This window comes from Hippichthys cyanospilos, chromosome 11, assembly GCF_059441005.1.
Source record: "Hippichthys cyanospilos isolate Australia breed blue-spotted pipefish chromosome 11, RoL_Hcya_1.0, whole genome shotgun sequence".
Lineage (NCBI taxonomy): Eukaryota > Metazoa > Chordata > Actinopteri > Syngnathiformes > Syngnathidae > Hippichthys > Hippichthys cyanospilos.
The window spans coordinates 17,893,262-17,915,131 of NC_142379.1; the positions used below are offsets into that span (position 1 = coordinate 17,893,262).

At 39.0% G+C, this 21,870-nt stretch overlaps 1 protein-coding gene across 3 annotated transcripts; it reads right to left on the minus strand.

Moving 5' to 3' along the window:
- Nucleotides 1-4,650: 4,650 nt before the first annotated feature.
- Nucleotides 4,651-21,753, minus strand: LOC148416222 (Na(+)/citrate cotransporter-like). 3 transcript variants are annotated; one of them, XM_088427468.1, is made up of 14 exons: nucleotides 21,550-21,753; nucleotides 21,290-21,406; nucleotides 19,374-19,502; nucleotides 19,138-19,274; nucleotides 18,806-19,053; nucleotides 18,683-18,721; nucleotides 17,515-17,689; nucleotides 12,484-12,606; nucleotides 12,199-12,408; nucleotides 10,435-10,529; nucleotides 9,641-9,756; nucleotides 9,396-9,557; nucleotides 5,875-6,012; nucleotides 4,651-5,634 (listed from the first exon to the last, which is right to left on the minus strand). In XM_088427468.1, exons 1-14 carry the CDS (start codon nucleotides 21,637-21,639, stop codon nucleotides 5,506-5,508), a joined length of 1,908 nt encoding a protein of 635 aa, XP_088283594.1. In that variant the 5' UTR covers nucleotides 21,640-21,753; the 3' UTR covers nucleotides 4,651-5,505. The 3 variants fall into 3 exon arrangements, with proteins under 3 accessions (XP_088283594.1, XP_088283596.1, XP_088283597.1); XM_088427470.1 differs by lacking the exon at nucleotides 18,683-18,721; XM_088427471.1 differs by lacking the exon at nucleotides 21,550-21,753 and having other exon boundaries at nucleotides 21,290-21,451.
- Nucleotides 21,754-21,870: the final 117 nt, after the last annotated feature.

The following is a 21,870-nucleotide window of genomic DNA, read 5'->3' on the forward strand; positions in this document are numbered from 1 at the left end:
TCAAATTCAAATTCAGTCGGCTAGGTCAATCTTCAATCTGACATAACAAAGCCAACTAAAATGCCATAGCAACTGCATAGGAACAGCTATATCAAGGATCAAATCAGTCGCAGCCGAGCCAGTCATATCAAAATAGAAAGATGATTTCTTGTCAAGTTAGTTTGATGTTGGCTAAGGCTGCAGTTAAACTGAGATGATGAGATCCCAATATAGTTGTTTGGTTTTGTTTTTCATGGTTGTGCATTCACACTTAATCCTATTCCAACGTGTGAGCCAATGTTGCTCTATAATTGGCAAATATTATGACTGACTCGGCCCTGTAGTACATGTAAGTGCTTGTTAAGAGTGTTGTCATTTTTGTTTTTCCAATTGTGTATTGTGACTCCAGGAAGAATAGTGATGGTGTCTGTCTAAGATAATGAAGATCCTAATAAAGGAAACAAAAATGAACACACAAAATGATACATGACGTCAATGCAATAGCTAAAGTGAGCTTTTAATTTGAGTTTGTCTCTCAACAGGGGTTGCATCGCGGATGACTTGATTCTGCAACTCCTTTATTTTGTTATTATTGGCATCACATCACTTAGCAACAAACATCAGCATATCAGAATGTTTACCACAAACAAACAGGAGCACTTTTGAAATTAGTCTGTTCTAAATGAGTATTAAAACACAACATGAATAATATTTAGATACATATTATTAAGGGTTTTATTTTCATCAATCGAGTTGCATGAGTTTCAACATACCTAATGATTCCCAAATTGTTCAGTCAGAAGCTTTTATATGAATGACCAAATATAGAATTGGTGCTCATGTCGTGTTTGAACTTTTTTAATTATTATTATAACATTAATAATAACAAAACTTTCCACCTTTTCAATTTTGTTCGCACCTCCCTGCTTGTCACAATCAAGGTTGTGAAAATGGTTTCCAGCATTTCAAGTCGGACTGGACAAATAAAAAGAATTAATTCAATCAAATTGATTAAATGGATGAATTTAAAAATGGATTGATGATTAGCTAAATCATTAAATCCAGGTTTTGCACAAGTAGTAGAAAGTGGGATGGGTCCTTCACAAGTTATATTAAATATTTACAACATAATTACTTAATTGTGACATTTAAACAAGTAGCTCTATTTGTAGAAGCTATAAATACTAAGTTTACATTATAACTTAGTATAACTTATTATAATCAATGTGTTACTGCTGTTACAATATTTTGCACAAGGTTCATTCGTTAAATATTCCAATCCTAAAATAGATGTTGGTTTTATTACTTTTGCTTGGAAATTTGCTTAATTTTCGGACACTTCTGTGTTAGCGAGGGACCTCTTCCGGCAGAAACAAACACTGCAGTTGATTTTAAATACCCATTTCTTAAAAAAAAAAAAGGGGGGGGGGGGACTTGGTTTTGATCCGGGGGGGTGTCTACCTTCAAATCATGCCACATTGCATGTTTTCTTTTGATTTAATGACTGTATATTGTCATTCATTGTATTTTATTGCGACGCGATCCGCCTATAGCAGAGCCCTTCTCATTGGTCAAGACGGCAAACGCCCTAACGCGTGTGAAATGCCACGATTGTAATTTTCTATTCGTCCATTTTTTTCATATAAAGTTTTGACTCCCATTTTGACTCCCACAAACACAAGATATTCGCCTACGTACATCCCAAATTTCATCTAGGGTTGTTATTGTTGTAACTCTCCACTTTGTCCCACTGATGTCGCCAAGTCCACACTTGAGGCGGAAATCAGAGTTTCCCTTTATCCCTGCTGGGCTGTAGAAATTAGAAAACGCTGCCATTAACTGTTTGAACGAGCAAAAACATAAGGCGACAACAAAGCCCTTTTTCACAATGACTTAAGCGTGTAGAGATCGAGGATAGTAGCAAGTATGTGAAATTTGTTGTTCGTAGTTAATGTTTGTTTGTTTTTTTTGTTGTTTTTTTTTTAACATGAACGAGCCGGACACGGCGGCAATCACTGCGGTCAAGGCGTCCTACTCTCGATAAGACGAAGTAAAGGTTGTTTGGCCTACTTGGAAGGAAAAAGGGTTGAAAATGAGTAATCAGTTATAGCGCAATAAGTAAGTTTTAAAAAAATTTAAAGATGAATTTCAATCTTGAGATGTTGTTGTTTCAAATCAGCATACGGTATACAAATCTATTTAAACTATGTTCGTTTTTTTTTGTTGTTTTTTTTGTTTTGTTTTTTTGAGTCTCAATTTGGTATCACAACATCAGAACATTCCTGGAGAAGCCTTGCTAACTCCAGGTCTCCAGAAAATGTGGTCCCTTCCCAAACTGGTTTTAAAACAAAAATGAATCATTAAAAGTTTTTCTTTAGGTATCATAATACCACACCATTCTTGGAAGACATTCCACAGCCCCAGATGTCACTTAAAATAGGTCCCACTTAAATGAGGTATATAACTGTTTCAAGCTATATTCAACTGTCACGAGGACGTTTAAAAAAAAAAAAAACAATTCAAAAAATGTCTTTAAAAATTTCTTTACCTCCTCTAGTCCTGGTGGACACTGCACAACCCCAGGTGTCTGTCAAAATAGGTCACATCTAAATCTGATGTAGCTTTTCAAAATCAGAAACCACTGAAAACACCTTCTTTAACTGGGATTACATCACATTTCAAAAAATCATTAAAAATTATTCTTTAGCTTTCGTAAAATCACATTAGTTCTGGTGGACACTACGCTACCCCAGGGTCCCACTAACTAGGTCCCATCAAAATCTGCCGTTGCGTTGCAAAATCAATGACCCCTGAAAATGACATACTGTATATAATTGCTGTTCCGTCACATTTCAAAATATCAATAAAAGTTGTTCTTTGATTACTGTAATACCACACTAGTCGTGGAGGACACAATACCACCCGAGAGGTACCCCAAACCTGGTCTAATCAAAATTTGATGTTGCATTGCAAAATCAGATCAGTGATCCCTGAAATCACTATCTTTAACTGGCATTGAGGCTCATTGAAAAAAAAAAAAAAAAACATGAAAATTTATTATTTAGCTATCGGATTAACACACTTGTCCGGGACGGCACTACAACTGGGTAGGTTGTCCCCTAAGCTTGTTCCCACCCAATTTTGATGTTGCCTTGAATATCAGTGACCCCCAAAACGCGATACAGTATTTTACATGTCATTATGTCAAATTCACAAAGTAATTAAAATCCATTCGCTGGCTATCGTAAGACCACACTAGTTCTGGTGGACACTGAAAGACCATTGGTGTCCCTCAAACTTGGTCCCATCCAAATCTGATGTTACCTCGAAAAATCAATGTCCCATGGAAAGCTATCATTAACTGTCGTTATGCCACATCTAAAATGTAATCATTAAAACTATTTCTTGATTAATCTTAAAACCACACAAGTCCTGGATCAGGCTACACCACTTCAGGTGTCCATCAAATGGGACCCCTTATAAAGGGTTAGGCTGTGTCAAAGTCACCTGAAATCACCTTATTTTCAATTTGTGATGTTTCAGGACTGTCTGGGAGAGCCATGGGTGTCTTGGTCCACATGCATGCAAAGGATACACATTTTCTGTTATATGTTTCGGCACACATTAAAAGGAGAATATCCTCATTTTCATGTGCTTTAGTGGAACTCAAATGACAAATGATTTACTGTATTTGGTAATGTTTTCTGTTTGGTATTTGTTGTGTTTGTGTTGGTAGCCTTTTTGTTTGTTTGTTTTGTTTTTGTTTGCTGTTTGGGGCTTTTTTGGGGTTTTGTCTTTTCATGTTCTGGGTTGTTTGGGGGGGTTTTGTTCATATTTGTTCATTTTTCTGTTCCCCTTGTGTTTAGTGTGATTAAGTCCCCCTGTCTTCGTTAACCCGCTTACCTTGTGTGTGCCAATCAGCTCCCTGCTCTGGTTGTGTCATGCCCAGGTGTTTCTTGGTGTCAGCTCAGTTTCGAGTGCATTTAGTTTCCTCTTACCTTCCAGCTGTTGATGGGTCTTGGATGTTGTTGTTGCTGTTGCTGCCAGTTTCTCGTTGTCCTTTTTTTCAACCTTGTCTATTTCTTTTGTCATCTTTATAATGAATAAGTATTTTGAGCACACAACTACTGTCGGCTTCCTGGCCTTTTGGGCTCACGCCCTCTCCCACCATGTCGGTCCCTAACATGTGATTCCTCTAATTTACATTTCCTGGTTTTCATGGTGTTCTGTGTTGAGGAGCAATTAATTGATCATGGAAATGTGTAACTAGCGCAAAAACAACAACCTCTATACCTGTTAGAATGACAATAAGACCAAAATCGCACAAGGTGATAAAAACGTTTGCAATGTATCAGAGCAAAGACCTAAAAGCATCAAAACTCAAGTTGTCTTACCTCTCAACAATTACATCCATTGCCACAGCATTAGTGTCAAATGTTGTCCATCAGCATTCATCAGAAGAAGAATGAGCACGGTTTGACAAAAATGACCATTTTCAACATTCCTCCTGGATTTGGCAGACATACAGTAGGCCCTAGTTTTCCACAGCCAAATTCCCATACAATCAGTTTGCTTCATTCCCACACCTCTTTGAAGGGATTTGCCTTCTGGAACTCTCTGCTTCTTGTGCAGGGGGGTCAAAGGTGATTAAAGCTCAGTTGATTCAACCTGTGAGCGTTTTTCCTACACATACAGTCTTTATTGTTTTGGAAACTCAACATTACTCACATAAAAAAGTTTACAATGAATTTAAAGCAACACGGACGTTTTCAAAAATCACATTTAGTTAGTACAATTCCACACAGTCAAAGTCATGGCCCATGCATACGAAACATATCAGTTCACTTGTAACCTCCGTATGCCAAAAAAAAAAAAAAAAAAATTCACACAACACTTCACTTGCTCGAGCATGAAAATAAAATATAAATCTGGAAAAGCACGGTGTTTACAATTAAATGTGAGCGTTTGGACAACAGCAAAGTAAGAAAAAAAGTTACATTCTTTGGACACATTATTACTGTCAGAACTCCTGCACAATTTAAAAAGACCCAATTCATCTATTCTGCCTTTATGTAAGGGTCGATTTTAACACCCCAAAAGGTTCATTGTGGAGGTGGGTGGTATAGCGCTAAGGTATATCATATTTAGACCCGAATGTAACCCAATAAAATAAAGCAAGTTTAGTAGGACTAGACAAAGGCAAATCTGTTGTCCCAGCTCTTGCATTGGACCCCATTTAGATTGAACGGGAGAGCTTATTGTAGTGGCCCAGAAAGCAAAATTCATAAGCTTGTGCGTAAAATACTGAAATTAGATCTACTTTAGGACTTAACTGACTGACTACCCGTTTCTTTTACAGTATTGTGCTCAATTATTTGAAAACATTACAAAAATTAATCCCAGTGTTCGTGACAGCAAGTCAATTTGGCCCATGATAGTCCTAAATATAATGTTCCATAAATTCTACTGAATCGAGTTTGATCAAAAGACGGGTTATTTTCTAGTAGTTTTCCCTGAGATTAAAATTCAAGGGTTTTTAGTAACATTTGCCCAACTTGGGAATCTGTTCAGATCGAACATGGCCACCCCCCACGTGTTAATGCCAATGTTGATGGTGAGGACTCCAAGGAAGTTGAGGATGAATCCAGCCTTGGCCTGAAAACACAAACATGACTGTGTTGAAGAACCTTCTTGCATTTCAGATTTGTGTATGCCTCCCTTTCGATTTACCAAGGTTGATGTGAATGTTTTCTTTTTCCAAATACATACGTATCATGATGTGATCAGACGTAGGATTCATATAAGCTCCTTATGATCACAATTGGATTCAACTATTTGGATCCAAAGAGCACACCAGCACCACACACTGAGAGTTGACATTGATGAAGGCCTCACCATGTCCATGACTTTAAGGTTTCCGTAGGAGAAGGCGATGGCATTGGGGGGCGTGGCCACAGGCAGCATGAAAGCCAGGGAAGCAGCAATGGTGCAGGGAAACATCACGTACAGCGGGTGGATCTTAATGGCGGTGGCCTAGAGGAGTCAATGAACAACACTTGTAACCAAGGCACAATGTTTTGTACTCACAAAATGTATCATTAAAATTGGGCAAGAGTTCCTTGTCAAACAATTTCCTTTGTTTGGGATAAGCAGCTAAGGAAAATGGATGGATGGATGGATGGATGAAGAAATCATAGTCATTTCAACACAACAGCCATCTTTTCATTTTCAATGAATCCTGTTTCAAGGACATAATGCGTCACTTTTATATTAGTTCTTCTGTGTTGTCTTAATGAACTATTATTACACATTCATATCAGTAATACATCTGGGTATGTGTATTAGGGTGTAACAAAAACTAATTTGAACCAGAAAATATTTTGCTGTAAAAGATGTATGGTATCAAACCAAATTGTTAATTGTTAATATTCTGAGATATCAAATAGTCTTTTATTGGAGAGATTTGTGTTTGATAACAATAACAACAACAACAACAACAATAATAATTCTTTATTTACCTACATTTAATTAGCATTTCATTAATAAATTAATAGATAATTAATCAAATGTTGTTAATACAATTACCGTAATTAACAACTATCACAAATCTTATTATTATTAAATATTTTTAATGACTTCATTCACCTAATTAGAAGATAGTAGATAATATTATTATGCTCAGCAGACCATGAGTTGAATCGTTATGAATTAATTTAGCCATTTTCAGCAATAAAAAGTTGACTTTGAGATTAATTTATTTTCACGTTAAATTAATACCTTAAAACAGTGCTCCCATTTGACTGCATCCCTGCGCCCTCAACGCATATTTTTTGCCAGAAGGCATACTTCAACGAGCATCCACTGGATACAACGTTTTTTGAAGGGGCGTGCTACAAAATTGTTTCACATAAGAATAGGGCTTCTCATTTACTAAGATTTAAATCGATTTAAAACGTAACTTGATCGATAAAATTAAAAAAAAAAAAAATGGATACACTTCCGGTCCACTTCTGTTCTGAGGAGTGACGTGCAATGACATCACCATGCAGCCCGTCTGGAAAGTCATGACAGCGCGCACGACGCACAACAAATGCCACTGCCGCCTTCCAACTAAGTACAGTAGATTAATAACGACAGAAATCAGGGTCCATCCCCGCCAGTCTCTTCATTCTCTCCCGCACGCACACTTGAAATAAATGAACTAACCGGAACAAATATTTATACAGAACAGAAAGCAAATGGTCCATAATCAACACAACACAAAACTTCAGCATGTCCACAAAAGAAAAAGAACAAAATAAAATATATAACGAATGCAAACTCCAAATTAATTCAAGCACACATATTACTCACATCTATGTAAAATAAATAATAATACAATTGTGACTGCTGATACTTTCGACATGCTCAGGGATGAAAAAACTGGCGCACATATTCATACTTTTCAAATACAATTTAGCTGCTCACTTGAAAAACTTTATGTTCATATCTCGTTTGTCATAAATGTATTGAGGAATGTTTGTAATTTTCATTTGGCCAACAATTTTTCACACAATATTTTGGCACTGCAATTTCCTTCGAAATGACAATGTATCTTGTTCTACCTTTTAAAAGGTTAGTTTCATCTTATTTTATCAAACAAAAGCTGCACACTTTATAGCTAAAGCAGACTTGGACTAAGTTATAAACCACTAAATGGACTAAGTTATATCAGTGGTTGCGTAATGAAGATGATGACGGATGCTACATGTAAATTCAATCTATTATTTTTAATAAATTTTACTTTGACGTTTGTTAATATATGTTTTTTGAACCTTAGACTTACTTTGTCCTTTTAATTGCACTCCAAACATTTCTGTTGAGACCCATAACTTTTTAGTACAGTGGACCCCGGTTTACGACGTCTCTGCCTTATGTTTTTTTCACTTTTTTACATCTCCTCCACGTTTTTTTTTCCTGCTTTACGAGATCCGACAATTGTCATGACCTTAGGGGTTGGCTGTGTTTATGTTGTTTTGTATCCATCTTCAGGCGTTTTTATGTAATTGCTCTTATGTTCTGGTTGCGTCAAACTACCTGCGCTGCGACACGTCACTTAAGACGCTGGTCTGCTATTGGTCAGCTCACAATGTCACTAAGATGGTGTCACTAATGCCGCGTTCAGATGGAACGCGTCGGTTACGCTCTGCGTTTTGTCACAAGGTCAAGATGAAGTTCACTTTTCACGCAACAGTGTCACGGGAGGGGAGGGGAGGGGAGTGAGCTTGCTATACACTTCACAGTGGATCAGGAAAGGAGAGCAATGCTGAGAACTTTCACTTTTCCGGGATGTGGCAGAGCCAATATTTTCTCCGACAGCATCTTTATTCTTTTTTACACTGTGTGGTCCTCGCTTTACGGCAATACTCATCTGCCCAAAAAAAAATAAAAGTTTCGATGTCGGAATCTAGTGGCCAATACCGTGCTAAATACTGAGGTGACAATGCTGCACTATCGTTAGCTTAGCACAGTAACTACAGTTCAACACCTGTCGCACCATCGCGTCCATCGCATCGCCCGAAGCATCATTACGCCCGACACGCAAACTCTATTGACTACAATACAAAAGCGTCCGCTGTTCGCGCGCCATCTGAACGCGGCATAGGATGCGACATGCTGAAGACTTGATCCTCGTGTGAGTGCTTACAATATCATATTTATTGTGCATTTTAGTGCTTAATCCAAACTTAAATTGGTTAACCATGTGTTCCCAGATTGCTTGTGATGTTAGAGGGAGAAGTAAGAAGATGATTAGTATGGAAACGAAGCTCGAGATGGTCAAGGAATATGAAGAAGTCTAGGCGAGGCTAGGCTATCCTCACTACGGAATATGGCCATACAAGCTCAAGTCATGTCACTCATAGCTAAATAAATCCTTTATGTATTTTTTTATTTATGCTGTTATTTAATTGTATACATACACATTATATATAAGTAGTACTTACTATACTATTTTGTTACCAATTTTTAATATGTATATTAAATTTTGATGATTTTACCTGGGGTTTTACATGCATTAGATAGTACCATAGGTCTCTATTGCCCGCTATACAACAATTTCGCCTTACGATCACAGCCCAGGAACGGATTCATTTGGTATAGCGGGGTTCCACTGTATCATGATTCCCGGGGACCCAACAGTTTCCTGAGGTAAAATGTAAGATGAACACTGCTTTAAAGAAGACATTTTGCCACTTGCTGTGAGGTGAAAATGGAATCACATGTACTCGGGACTCAAAGCAATGACCAATCGCGGCTCATCTTACGGAATGTCAAGTGAACAAGCATAAAACAAACAGATGAGTCGCGATCAGTCGTTGAATGTGCACAACAAAAGAGATGAGCAAGGACTGACAACATTGAGTGTTGCTTCTCACCATTGCGCCAAGTATGGGTAGAAACAAAGTGGTGGTCGCTGTGTTGCTGGAACATTCCGTGAACATGGCCACCAGCAGACACAGTAATATGGAGATAGCAAAAGGCGGGATGCTCTGCAGTGGTATGAGACTTTCCCCTAACCACGTGGACAAGCCAGATCGCTGTACCGAGTGGGAAGAATACACAACTGTGTACAAATGTCGGCGGGAAGAAATCCATGGGGAAAAATGTCACGTGAGCTTACTTCACTACCGTGGGCTAAAGCAAAGCCTCCTCCCAGGAGCAAAAGAATGTTCCAAGGCATCTTTTCATGGACCATTTCCCAAGTGAGCAGAGGAGGTGCGGCTTCAGAAGGACCCTCTATTTGAGCATAGGTGAGACATGAGTTTAGCAAATGGCTTAGATATGGTCGACCACAACCGTTGTAAATGATTCCACAAACATGCAAAGATTAGAAAAACACACCTTCAAAAGAACATAAAACATCATAAAGTAGTTAAAGGAAAACACAAATATTTGAATATTGGGGGGGGGATTAGACATTTTCCACAAAATAGACAGGGCCACCTCAAGTCTGTCTCCTTAAAGTGACTGGTTTTTATCAACAAGATTAATGCGCAAACTCATTACAAGAAAAAGAACATGCTCCATTTGAGTTGCTGGAGAAGACAATATTCACACATAAGCAACTTTGTGTGAAGGTACTGCATGTAGTTTGACCAAACATGACCTTGAAGGTATCAGGCTACGAGTCAGGAAGGATATCTGATAACGGTTATTGAAAACACAGAATCAGCTAAATTGCTTTTCACAAGCACTAAAAGTTACACAGTATCTTTAACTGCTGATGTTCAAAAGAAGACAGGACAAACGTGATTGTAAAACTTCTGGTGACAAGCTTACTGGAAAATTCCCTCACTCAGTGCAGTGCCAACAGCTGTTATTTTTTTTTAAGATAAGAGCAATTAGGAACTACTAAAACTGTTAAAGTTACTCTCAGATTACAAACAGTAGATAACAGGTGAATAGTTTGCCTACCGTCCTCAGACGTCCTGCCACATCTGGGAAGTTTGGAGGGGATGCAGAAGAACAACGCTGACATTAAAATGGCCACAGTGCCATCTGTGACATACCTGATGAGCAAACACGTAAATCACGTTTGATGTATAAAATAATGTCGGTTGAACAAACAAACATAGGATGTTTGAATTTACAGTGCGCTTTCTAACACAGCAGCGGACTGCAAATCTGAATCGACTTAAAGGGGGGGTCAAGTTAAAAAAAAAAAATCATTGCAATCATATGCTTTATCTTCACTGGTCTAGACACAACCATTCTGATGAACAATATTGTGTGTGTGGAAAATGTATAAAGCACCATAAATTCTTATGCATCTCGAGGGCAACTCATTTCGCTACATGTTGATTGATGCCCAATCCCAATATTCACACCACACTCTACAATCCTTCTTGAAGTGTAGACATAGAAGTGCACGTTGTGTTTCAGAGGGTGGATTACAAGCATGCGAAAATTGCAGAAATGGAACAGTGGATTAAATCATCAACTGTGTACTTCTTTGTACTGACTGCACCAACAAACATGGCAGCATCGGTTGTTGTTTTAGCAAATTCGCTGCTTAAAATGATGTCAAAATTGCAAAGTAGTCGCAATGTAAAAACTCTGCTATGGCACTTGGATTTGCGATGCAATATTTGCAGGCACTGCACAATCTGCCGTGTTCGCCAAATACACCCACTACACTACACTAAGACCAAATACATAAGTAACTTGTAAAACACATACAGTGCTGTGAAAAAGTATTTGCACCTTTGTGATTTTTGTTTTTTGCATATTTATCATTCACAAAGGTTTCTTTACATCAAACAAATATTAATATTGTATTGAGTCAACCGAACATAATTTACAATTCAGTTTCAAAATGATTCTTTTATGACATTTTTACCAAGAGGGAAAATATACAAACCTATCTGACACTAAGTGAAAAAGTTATTGCCCCCTGAACCAAATAGTGAGTTGTGCTGCCTATGGCAATAACTGAAATCAAACATTTGCGCTAATTGGTCATGAGTCTTTCACCCACTGTGGAGAAATTCTGGATGGCTCTCCTTTTGTGGCCTACTTCACTTTGTCTAACAGATGTTGTAATTATTCAATACTTAGATTTAAAAAAAAAAAAAAAAGACACAAGTTGGAAGTGTAGGTATTGGTATTAGGCCTGAAAATTACATCAGTGTCGAAGGGGTTGAGTAACATCCAATCACAGCTCAGCTTGCAAATGTCAAATAACCACTCAGAAAATACCCGTGAATGGTAAAGCATTTAAAGATGCTCAGAGCCTAGAGTAACAGTGCTGAGAGAGAAGTAAGAAGATGATTTATTTGGAAACTAAACTGGAGTTAATCAAGAAATACGAAGAAGGCTAAGGTAGCCTAGGCTAGGCTACCCTCATTAGAGAATATGGCCATAACAAGCTTGTCACGTTACTCAAATGTAAATAAATCCTTTATATATTTTTTATTTATGATGTTATTTGATTGTACACATGTATATTATATATACGTAGCATTTAGTATACTATTTTGATAGCAATTTTTAATATGTATATACAATTTTGATGTTTTTATAGGTTTGGATTGTCCGCCATATGGCGAATTCGCGTTACAATCCCAACCATGGAACAGATTAATCTTGTAAACTGGGGACCCACTGTATAGTCTACGGGGTATAAATATGTATATTAACATGACTTGAACAAGATCAAAAATGTCTTGTCATACTCACTTTTTGTTTTGGTTGAAGAGAACAGTGGCCCAGCCTGGTATAAAACCAGGCTCCCTTGTAAACCACAGAAGGACCAGCAGGGTGAAGATAGTCAGCACACAGGCCTCAGCGAAGCTCATCTTGCCCAACTTTTTGTACTCATCTTTGATTACTTGGTAGGCTTCCTTGTCACCTCTACTCTTTTCACCGCATCCAAATGACTCTTTAAAGCTGGATAAGCACAATAAAATACATTGACACTTTGCGTGGGGTTAACTGTTGAATGTCTATGAGACCTTAACTTACTTTAGGCCCAGGAACATAAACTGCAGCCACAACCACGCTAAGGCCAGCATGAGAATCATGTTAGGGAATGCAAAGCCAAACCAGCTTGCAAAATTGATGATGCCTCCATTATCCGGAAAAAGTCTGTGTGTGAAGGTAGGAAACAGTTAGGAGGGAAATACAACGTTGCCAAATTGTTTCAGTACTAGCAATGACCGATCACATATATTTGGAGGTAGCTTGTGTCATGCTAACAAGATGTAAGAATTGTTTTTGGAGCATCACTAGGAGCACCTGACCAAAATGCCACAGTTAAAATGAAATGTATATTAAGCTGGGGGTGGACAACTCGGGTTCTAGAGAACCGCATACTTGCATGTTTTTCACGTGTTTCTCCTACATCACACTGAATCGATAAATAAACTCATCAGCAGACACCTGATAACGAACCTGATCATTTGAATCAGGTGTTTCATAAAAGGGGGATTTCGAATACATGCAGAATAATGTCTCTCCAGGACCAGAGTTGCCTAGCACTGGCTTAGGTCTTGTAAATTGTGCCGGTTTGCAGTCACACGGAGCTATCCAACACAGCCAGCTGAGTTTTCAATGCAAAAATGGAGCCAAGCAAGAGCACTCACCTGGCTTGTAGAATGGCGGAAGGGACAACTTGGGATAACTGGTATGTGCCGCGTTTGTTTTGTTTTTTAACAGCTGTTGAACCGTAGTTACTGTGCCAAGATAACGATAGAGTAGCATTGACAGCTCAGTATTTAGCACAGTATCAGCCACCTGATTGCAACGTTGAAGACAACGTAAAAAAGAAGAAAGATGCTGTAGGAGAAAATATTGGCTCTGCTACATCCCAGAAAAGTGAAAGTTCTCGGCAATGCTTTCCTTTCTGGATCCACTGTAAAGTGTACAGCAAGCTCACTCCCAACCCCTCACGTGTATATGTGAACAAGCTAAACGCAGGCAGTTAACACCCAGTGACCGAAACCTACCGAATGAGTGTAGCGACACGATGTATCGCATTCGGTCTGAACACAGCATCAGAAATAGCAAGCGAGCAAATCCTGAAAGAAGGGCAGTAGCTTCGTTTATGCTTGACACCTCTGCCAGTTACGCGGGGTTCCACGCGTCAAAATGATGTAATTTTGGCAACCACACCCCTTTGCACAGTGTCCATGCTGGCCAGATTTTCTGCAACGCGTATCTTCTGGAATTTCCTTACTGTGCGGAAGCGCCGGGCACAAAATATGGCGGACGAACTATTGCTTATGGAAGTTCAAAGGTACAAACACCTTCATGATTCGGCTAAAAGGGACTACCGTGACCTAAATACGTAATTACCTCCTGGCGAGCACGTATTCTAGGGAGAGATGAGGATTCTGTTATATAAAGGCTTGGAAGAATTTTGATCATTTGAATCTACTAGGATTCTCTACCTCTGTAGTAGTAGTAGTAGTAGTAGCAGTAGTAGTGGTGTTTGTATGCTGTAAACCACATTTACTGCGACCAGCGTGGGAGAATATCGACTGACTGAGGGGGGGAAAGCCACACAGAGAATAAAGTGCAACAAAACGCGTGCCAGCGAGATTCCGCGCGTCTTCTTTCACACATCAAGCATAAACCAAGCCTATGCCATGTTCACACCGAACACTAAAAATCGCTTCTCCACGCTCATTCAGTAGGCTTTCGGTCGCCGAGAGTTAACTGCCGGCATTTAGCTTGCTCAAATAATTGCGCAAGGGGTGGGGGGTGAGCTTGTTGTGCACTTTACAGTGGATCGGGAAAGGAGAACACCGCTGAGAACTTTCACTTATCAGAGACGTACGTAGCAGAGCCAAGGTTTTCTCCTACAGCACCTTTCTTCTTCTTTTTTTCGTTGCGTGTCCTTCGTTTTGCGGAAATACTCGTCTGACAGAAAAAAGAAGTTTCAATGTCGCAATCAAGTGGCCAATATTGTGCTAAATACTGTACTGCACTATCACTATCAAGGCACAGTAACTACAGTTCAATAGCTGTTAAAAAAGGAAGTAAATGCTGCACATACCATTTATCCCGAGTTCACCCTCCGCCATTCCACAAGCCAGGTGAGTGCTCTTGCATGGCTCTGTTTTTGTATTGAAAGCTCAGCTGGCTGTGTTGGATAGCTTCAAGTGACCGCAAACCAACCACCATGACATTTTGACTGCTCTATACTGTCTTCAGATGATTCTGGTACTTTTAACAGCCTCCATTCAGCACCAGGGTGAAATGGCATTGAGTTTCTCACCTGATTCCTAATATATACCTTGCTGATGTCAATGAGACCCATTTTGGAAAATCGATTAGCAAAAATTGGAATAAATTGGGTTTGAAATTACCAAAAATGATATGTTGACTGCTAAATCCATACTCACTTTGAGTGATTCTGCTACTTTTACTATTTTTTCTTGCAAAAAAAACTTTAAGGCTGTTGTAGGTCTTGTTACAAGCCTGCTGTTTTATAAAGTTCTAAATAGTTCTAAATAGGTTTCATTTTTTCAATTGGTTTGCACTCAGCAAGTAAGTTAGCTGTTTTGTCCTGTGTGCCAAGTTTTTGCCATGTCCTGCGTGAATTTGTTTCCATTAATACAGAGGTGTCAAACTCATTTTTGTCGCGGGCCGTTTTTTAGCGAGAACTTCCTTCATTGGGCCAATATGTTGAGGAAAATTGTCTCATAGTATTATTACTGTACAAAACAAATTGATGGCTTAGTTGTTTTAAAATCAGAAGTAAAGCAGCCTAGTTTGTTCATTTATTGTTTACATTACTGTAACAGAACATATATTTTTCATTATACACGACAAGCTAAAATTTTGGAACAGAGATTAGCAAGGGTCATGGAAACTTACATGATTTGCTTTCGCGGGCCACATAAAATGACGTGGCGGGCCAGATTTGGCCCCCGGGCCTTGAGTTTGACACCTGTGCATTAATATTTACTTTATTTGGAATTTGGTATCGAAAATAGACACACAGCTTTTCAGGCTGGGCACTGTAAATCAACTCAACAGACAGATTAAAAATGACATAATAAACTCAGATAAAAGGACAAATTGAACAGGAGTTCATTAGAATGAACCCCAGGCAGGTTTACCAAAAAAATCAAAATCCTCACTGGTCAGGCATCCAACTCTGGACATACAGTAACATATCTATTGATTCAGCCACCTTTGCAGACTCTCTGAAATCCTTCCACTCAGGCTTTGACATCAGTGACCCTCTGGAATGAGCTGCTTAATGTCCTGCCCCCCCATGCTCCAACTTAGCCTCTAGTCACGGAGAAGGATGTGTGCTGGGAGGTATAAGGTGGGCAAAGCACCGGGCCCAGATGGCTTCCCAAAAATGATGCGCCATGGAGCTGTCACCAATCCTGTACTCCATCTTCTGGGATTCCATCAGGACAGCATTCATTCCAACAGTCTGGAAAACTTCCATAATCATTCCGGTTCCCAAGAAGCCCCACCCAACGGAGCTGAATCACTACAGACTTATTGCACTCACCTCCATCAAAATGAAATGCTTGGAAAAACTCATCCTCCACTCCATCCTCCCTGTAGTCAGACCTCTGCTAGACCCATTCCAGTTTGCCTATAGGGCCGGGCGGGGAACAGAGGACGCCGTGGCATGCCTCCTCCACCCCCTCTTGCAACATCTATAAATCAGCTGGCATTTTCACATCCATCCTGTTTATTGATTTCAGGTCAGCATTCAACACAATACAGCGGCACCAGATGATCAGCAAGCTCCAAGCTCTCCACTTCTCTCCACTCCTCATCCAATGGATCCACAGACCACAGGACGTCAGGATCGGTACAGCCCTCTCATCCACCCAGACCACTAACACAGGCGCACCTCTGAGGGTGTGTACTCAGCCCTTTTTTGTACACCCTTTACACCAATGCTTGCACCATTTCCCTTGTCACCAAATACTTCTAATACTCTGACGACACTGACATTCTCACCCTCCTTAAAGACAATAATTCCATTACAGTTTACCTTCAGTCTGTCACCCATTTCACCAAATGATATGCAGACAACTTCCCGGAACTGAACGTCTCACTCCAAAACTACTTCTTCTGTTATACACCAGTATCATACAGCCCATTCTTCTTTTTTGCTCTCCTTGCTATTTCAACATGGTCTCCATTACCCACAGAAACAAACTCACCAAGGTCACACACACAGCATTCAAAATCATTAACCTGCCCATCATGGACCTCTGCAACCTGAACAATAACGACATCACACGTATGGCCCGGACTATCACCAGAGACACAGACCAGAGACACAGATACACTATACATGTATTTCTGCCTGCTGCCCTCGGGCTGCAGGTACAGGACGTTGAGGTGGAAGCAGGCGCGTTCTAGTAAAAGCTTTTTTTCTTCTGCTATTTCCTTCATGAAAAGTCTGCGATACTCCTGTCTACTCCTGTCTGCTGCGTGATGTCTGTGTGTATTGTCATATGTGTCCTTATTGTTTCTGTGTTACCTGGCAATGTCTGTGAAACAAAATTTCCCTCTGGGGACAATAAAGGTCTATCTACTATCTATACACTACTTTATTTATTTGAGTTTATTATTGTTATTTTTAAGAATCAAGCCTTGAGGCCTTGCTTTATAAGCTGCTTGTTTAAAAAAGTGCAATAAATAGAGATGTTTAACCCAACATGATGAATAATTGTGATGAATAATTGTGATTTAAATATTGACCAAAATAATCGTGATTATTATTTTGGACATAATCATGCAGCCCTACAACAAAGGCACACAATCAGATCATTCAACGCATCATTCAAATAGTACTCACAACTGCAGGGTATGTATTTGCACGGGCTCCTGAAACTGTCCCAATATAATTTGATCTTTTTCTATTTTTTTTAATTACGATTTATAAATATGATCTGTATTTTATCTTAATTTATTTTATTTTGGACACCTGTAACAATATTTCCACACAGGATGCATTGAATGATCTTAACAAATATGCAAATATGCGTGTTGTAAAATCGGGGTACTTACTCATCAATCTGGCCCTTCAGGATGACATTAGGTGTAGTACCCGTGAGGGTAGCTGTGCCTCCAATGCTGGCAGCATAACACACACACAGACTCATGCCTTTGGTCAGCTTCATGTACTTCTGCTCCCGCTTGTTCCTACGGTGCTCCATCATCTCTGGTGTCCAAGTGTGACCCTCTGGAGACATTTGAGACTTTCAGTTGAACCTTCTCAATCTACCAAATGAGCCACAATGAATCTTCACAGGATTAGGTACTTTTTAAGTTTGATGATATTATATTGTGTCATCGTGGAATGAATAGGGGCTGGACAGGGCTCGACATATTAGTTCAAGATTTTTTTTTTTAATGAGGTTGATTTATTTTCCTCAAAACACATAAACAACATAAAATTTGTGAATTCAATTAACGAAAAACATGATCTAAATCCGGATTTAAAATGAAAAAGCCCTCCACACGGACAAGATTGACTTTTCCTTTGCTGAATGAGTGGATGAACCCAAAAGTGACTCTATTTCCTTCCCTGTGCCATTGTCATCGAGAAAAAAAAGCAAATGCTTTCCTCCTTCTAAATTGGCACTGTAACGTGTGTGTAAATATATTGTACTGTTTGAGTCAGGATTCTATCAATTCACTTAAAAGTTAAAACCAATACTGTATGTATACAAACATTGTGAATTAAGCATGCAATGAAGTGAGTTTGTTTTTGGAAGTTCAGAAAACGTTTTCCTTTTTTTAAATCGAGCAGGTGACCTTCTAGTGACTCCGCAGCAGAGCGAAAACGTGTGCAGTGAGTGTGTAGTGGCACACCGCAGCAGAGCAACGCAGCATGTGGAAGCCCCTTGTTACAGTTAGTTTTCTATTTGTTTATCTTTTAAAAGAACTTTCTTTATTTGAGTTTGTTAATGAATTGAAAATTTTAGTTGGTAATTTGTTCATTTTCGCTAACTATTAAAAATTTTGGGGCTAATTAGATGCAAATGTATCAATATTTGGATGGGAACACTACATTTGAATACAATCATTTCAGTTTGTGCCCATAAAGATCTGCATGTAGTATGTTATTTCAAACTACGCCCACACCTTAATTTTCTTATGTTATTTATAAATTGTTGTCACAGGAATATCGATCATCATTGTTACCCCAACAATACAAAATGTAACAACCTACTTGAAACATCATTGTCTGTCAAGTCCATATTATCGCCATCTGTAAAAGCCCAAATCGAACCAAAGAGAATAGGATGAAAAAGCAGTGCATCTATTTAGCACACTATCATGATGACAAACTCACTCATGTTTATGCTGCTGTGCTTTTCTTTGAACTCCTTGCATTGATTAGTGTCAGTCATCTCTAAGCCCGGGTTGTCCACGCCATCCCTAGCAGCCTGGACTTCATTTGTTCGATCTTCAGCATCGGCCTCCGAGTCATTGAGCTGCTGCAGCACAGCGTTGGCGATGGGCAGCATCATGGCCGTGGATGCTGTGTTGCTAATCCACATCGACAGGAAAGCCGTGGTGCCCATGAAGCCAATCATCAGGCTGGAAAGACCAGAAACAAATCCGTTCCGTTAGGCTGCTATTTTGAAAAACCACTGCTACAAAAGGAAACATTTGGAGTCTTACAGTGAAGGTTTGACACCGACAAAAAGTAGGACCTGAAGGGCAATTCTCTTGTGCAGGTTCCATTGCTCTACAGCGATAGCCACCAGCAACCCACCAATGAAGAGCATGTTGGAGTCTTTCAGGTACTGGATACACACCTGTGCCACAGTGACATGTGTTACACACCTTAGGGAATCTTTGGCTTCAATGACTCTATTTAAGCCAGTTGCTGTCAAAGTGGAGAGAGTTGTACATACCTCCTCTGACTCCAGGATCTTCATCATGGGGAAAAGGATGACAGGAAGCAAGGCCGTCGCAGCCAGAGGAATGCACTCTGTGCACCAGTACAGCGCCATCAGGATGATCACAAAGCCACATTTTGCCTCCTGTAATAGATGTTGTGTGATGAATCGACTGTTGCCAGGCTGGGTAGATTGTCAAACTAGAGAAAAGTGCACTTTTTTTCCACAATGTAATCAATTCTCTGTATTAAAGAACCAAAACATTTAAATAAAAATTACACTGGTTACTGAATCCAGTGGTTTTTGGCCTGCCACCAATGTTACATGCCGTTACTAGAATTGTGCTTTTGTGAGAATATGGTTTATCCTCATTTTTGGTCAGTTGTGTCAAATAAATGACAACCATTGAACAGATGGTGTCTGATTTAATGTAGCACATGAATGGAATCATTGTTTTATTACAATTTATCAAGCTTGACTATTACGCAATAAAATGAGTAAAATGTCACTGATGAGCGTTACTTCCTGAACAACATTAACATCTTTGTAGATAAAACATCAACACACGCACATGCACACACATACTGTATATTGCAGCTCTAAAGACAATAAACATGCAATAAAATGTAACAACAATACGTTTTGATTATTCTCACGAAACCGCAGTCAGGACCTCTGATAAAAACATTCAACTCGTACAACTCCAACTTTGAGAGTTCGGACATTGTCTAGAACAGTAGTTTCAAAGACCCTCGGGGGTCCGTAGCCTGACTGCAGAGGGTCCATTAAATAATTTGGGTTATGAATACAAAATATATATTTGTGTGAATTGCGTTTTTTATATTAAATTGTGAAAGTATTTATGACTTATGATGATTTATGAATAAAGCAATCAATTCAACCAGTTTAATATATTTTTTTAAATGTTATAATCGATTGCTTTCAAGGCAAGCAAATCTAAAGAGGCATTTTATTTTATAATGCTGTTTTTGACAAAATAATTGGCAGCAACCTGTTTGGGGGAAATTGATCCGGTTTGGTATAAGGAAGCATGCAATTTGCTATTTTTTATTTTCCAAACTTCAGTATGGCTGAAAAGTGACAAATATACTTTGTTGCCTCTTTTAATCAAACAGTGATTGGGTTTTCTGTTTAAAAGAAATGACAGTCAAATTTTTAACTAGAGACAGAATGAAGGTTGTTATGTAATGAAGGTTCTGTTTTGTTTTGTTGTTGCAAACATACGAAATGGGGTCCTTGGAAAATTGTCTTTCTAAAAGGAGTCCCTGACTCCAAAAACTTTAATAACTCCTGTTCTAGAACACTTTAATTTTATCTACACAATTTATTGTTTGTTATGATAACTGACGGCGTTTCGCCACACTATGTAGCTCAGGTAATTGCATTTGTCTTGACATTTAACAGAAAAAGATGATGTGAAGCTTTTTGATATATTTGAATGACAAGCAAAAGTAAATACAAAAAGCATCATTTCACACACCTAAATACCCAGGTCTCCATCATGTTGGAAACCATCATTGTGAGACAGAAGTTTTCACTGTCCAAATCACCTCAAATGTATAAGAAAGTTACCACAAATATCTCCATTACTTAATACGGACACAATCAATAGTCTCGAGAGGATGGACATACCTACAGATTATTTCAAGACAATATTGATGTCATGTCCATTACTCACCCACAACTCTATTGTAAGATGCACTCACTGAGTGCAATAGCTATAAATGAACATTTTAAAATTACACTTAATACTCAGTTTTGATTGTAACTGAGCGCTTGTATCTAAAATGATGACTGTTTTAAATGGTGATGTTGCATCTCATTAGCGCTTGCATGAGCAAGCGGGAGAGGATGTCCTTCCCTTGGTCCATACATCAAGAGCATCAATCTCATACGCGAGCCATTCTTACCGAGGTGGGGATGACGAGAGGCAGAGGCAGCAGTAGAAGCGGAGTGAGAACTATCACAATGTAATTCCTATACCTCCACAGCCACGTAAGAAATCCAGCCATGATTGAGAATCGGTGCTACACATTCAAAGCATTGAAAGTCAGCGCAGCTCCACCCAAAAAAGTCACACTAGTCTTCTATCTAATAGACACTATCGAAGGAGATCAGTTTAAATAGCAGTTCAAATTATATGTCACTGTGAAATTCATTAAAAATTAACCTCAAATGGAGAAAGGAGCCCACGTGTGAATCCATGTGTATTCAGATAAGACGCTGTGTCATAGAGACAATAAAAGCAGAGAAAACTCATCTTAATCTGACTCTTTGATGTGGCTGCTGCTAAGTATGTATCATTTGGGCATTGCCATGATGAAGCATTAAACCAAAATTACTTCTGGAAAACCTCAAAAGCAGATCTGAATAGAAAGGCAACAAAAACAAGTCCAAGCCAAAATGAACCAACATAATATAGCGTTTTTTTTGTTTTGTTTTGTTTTATGGGGACAAGCCAGAATGCACATTCATGACCAAAGTACCAACA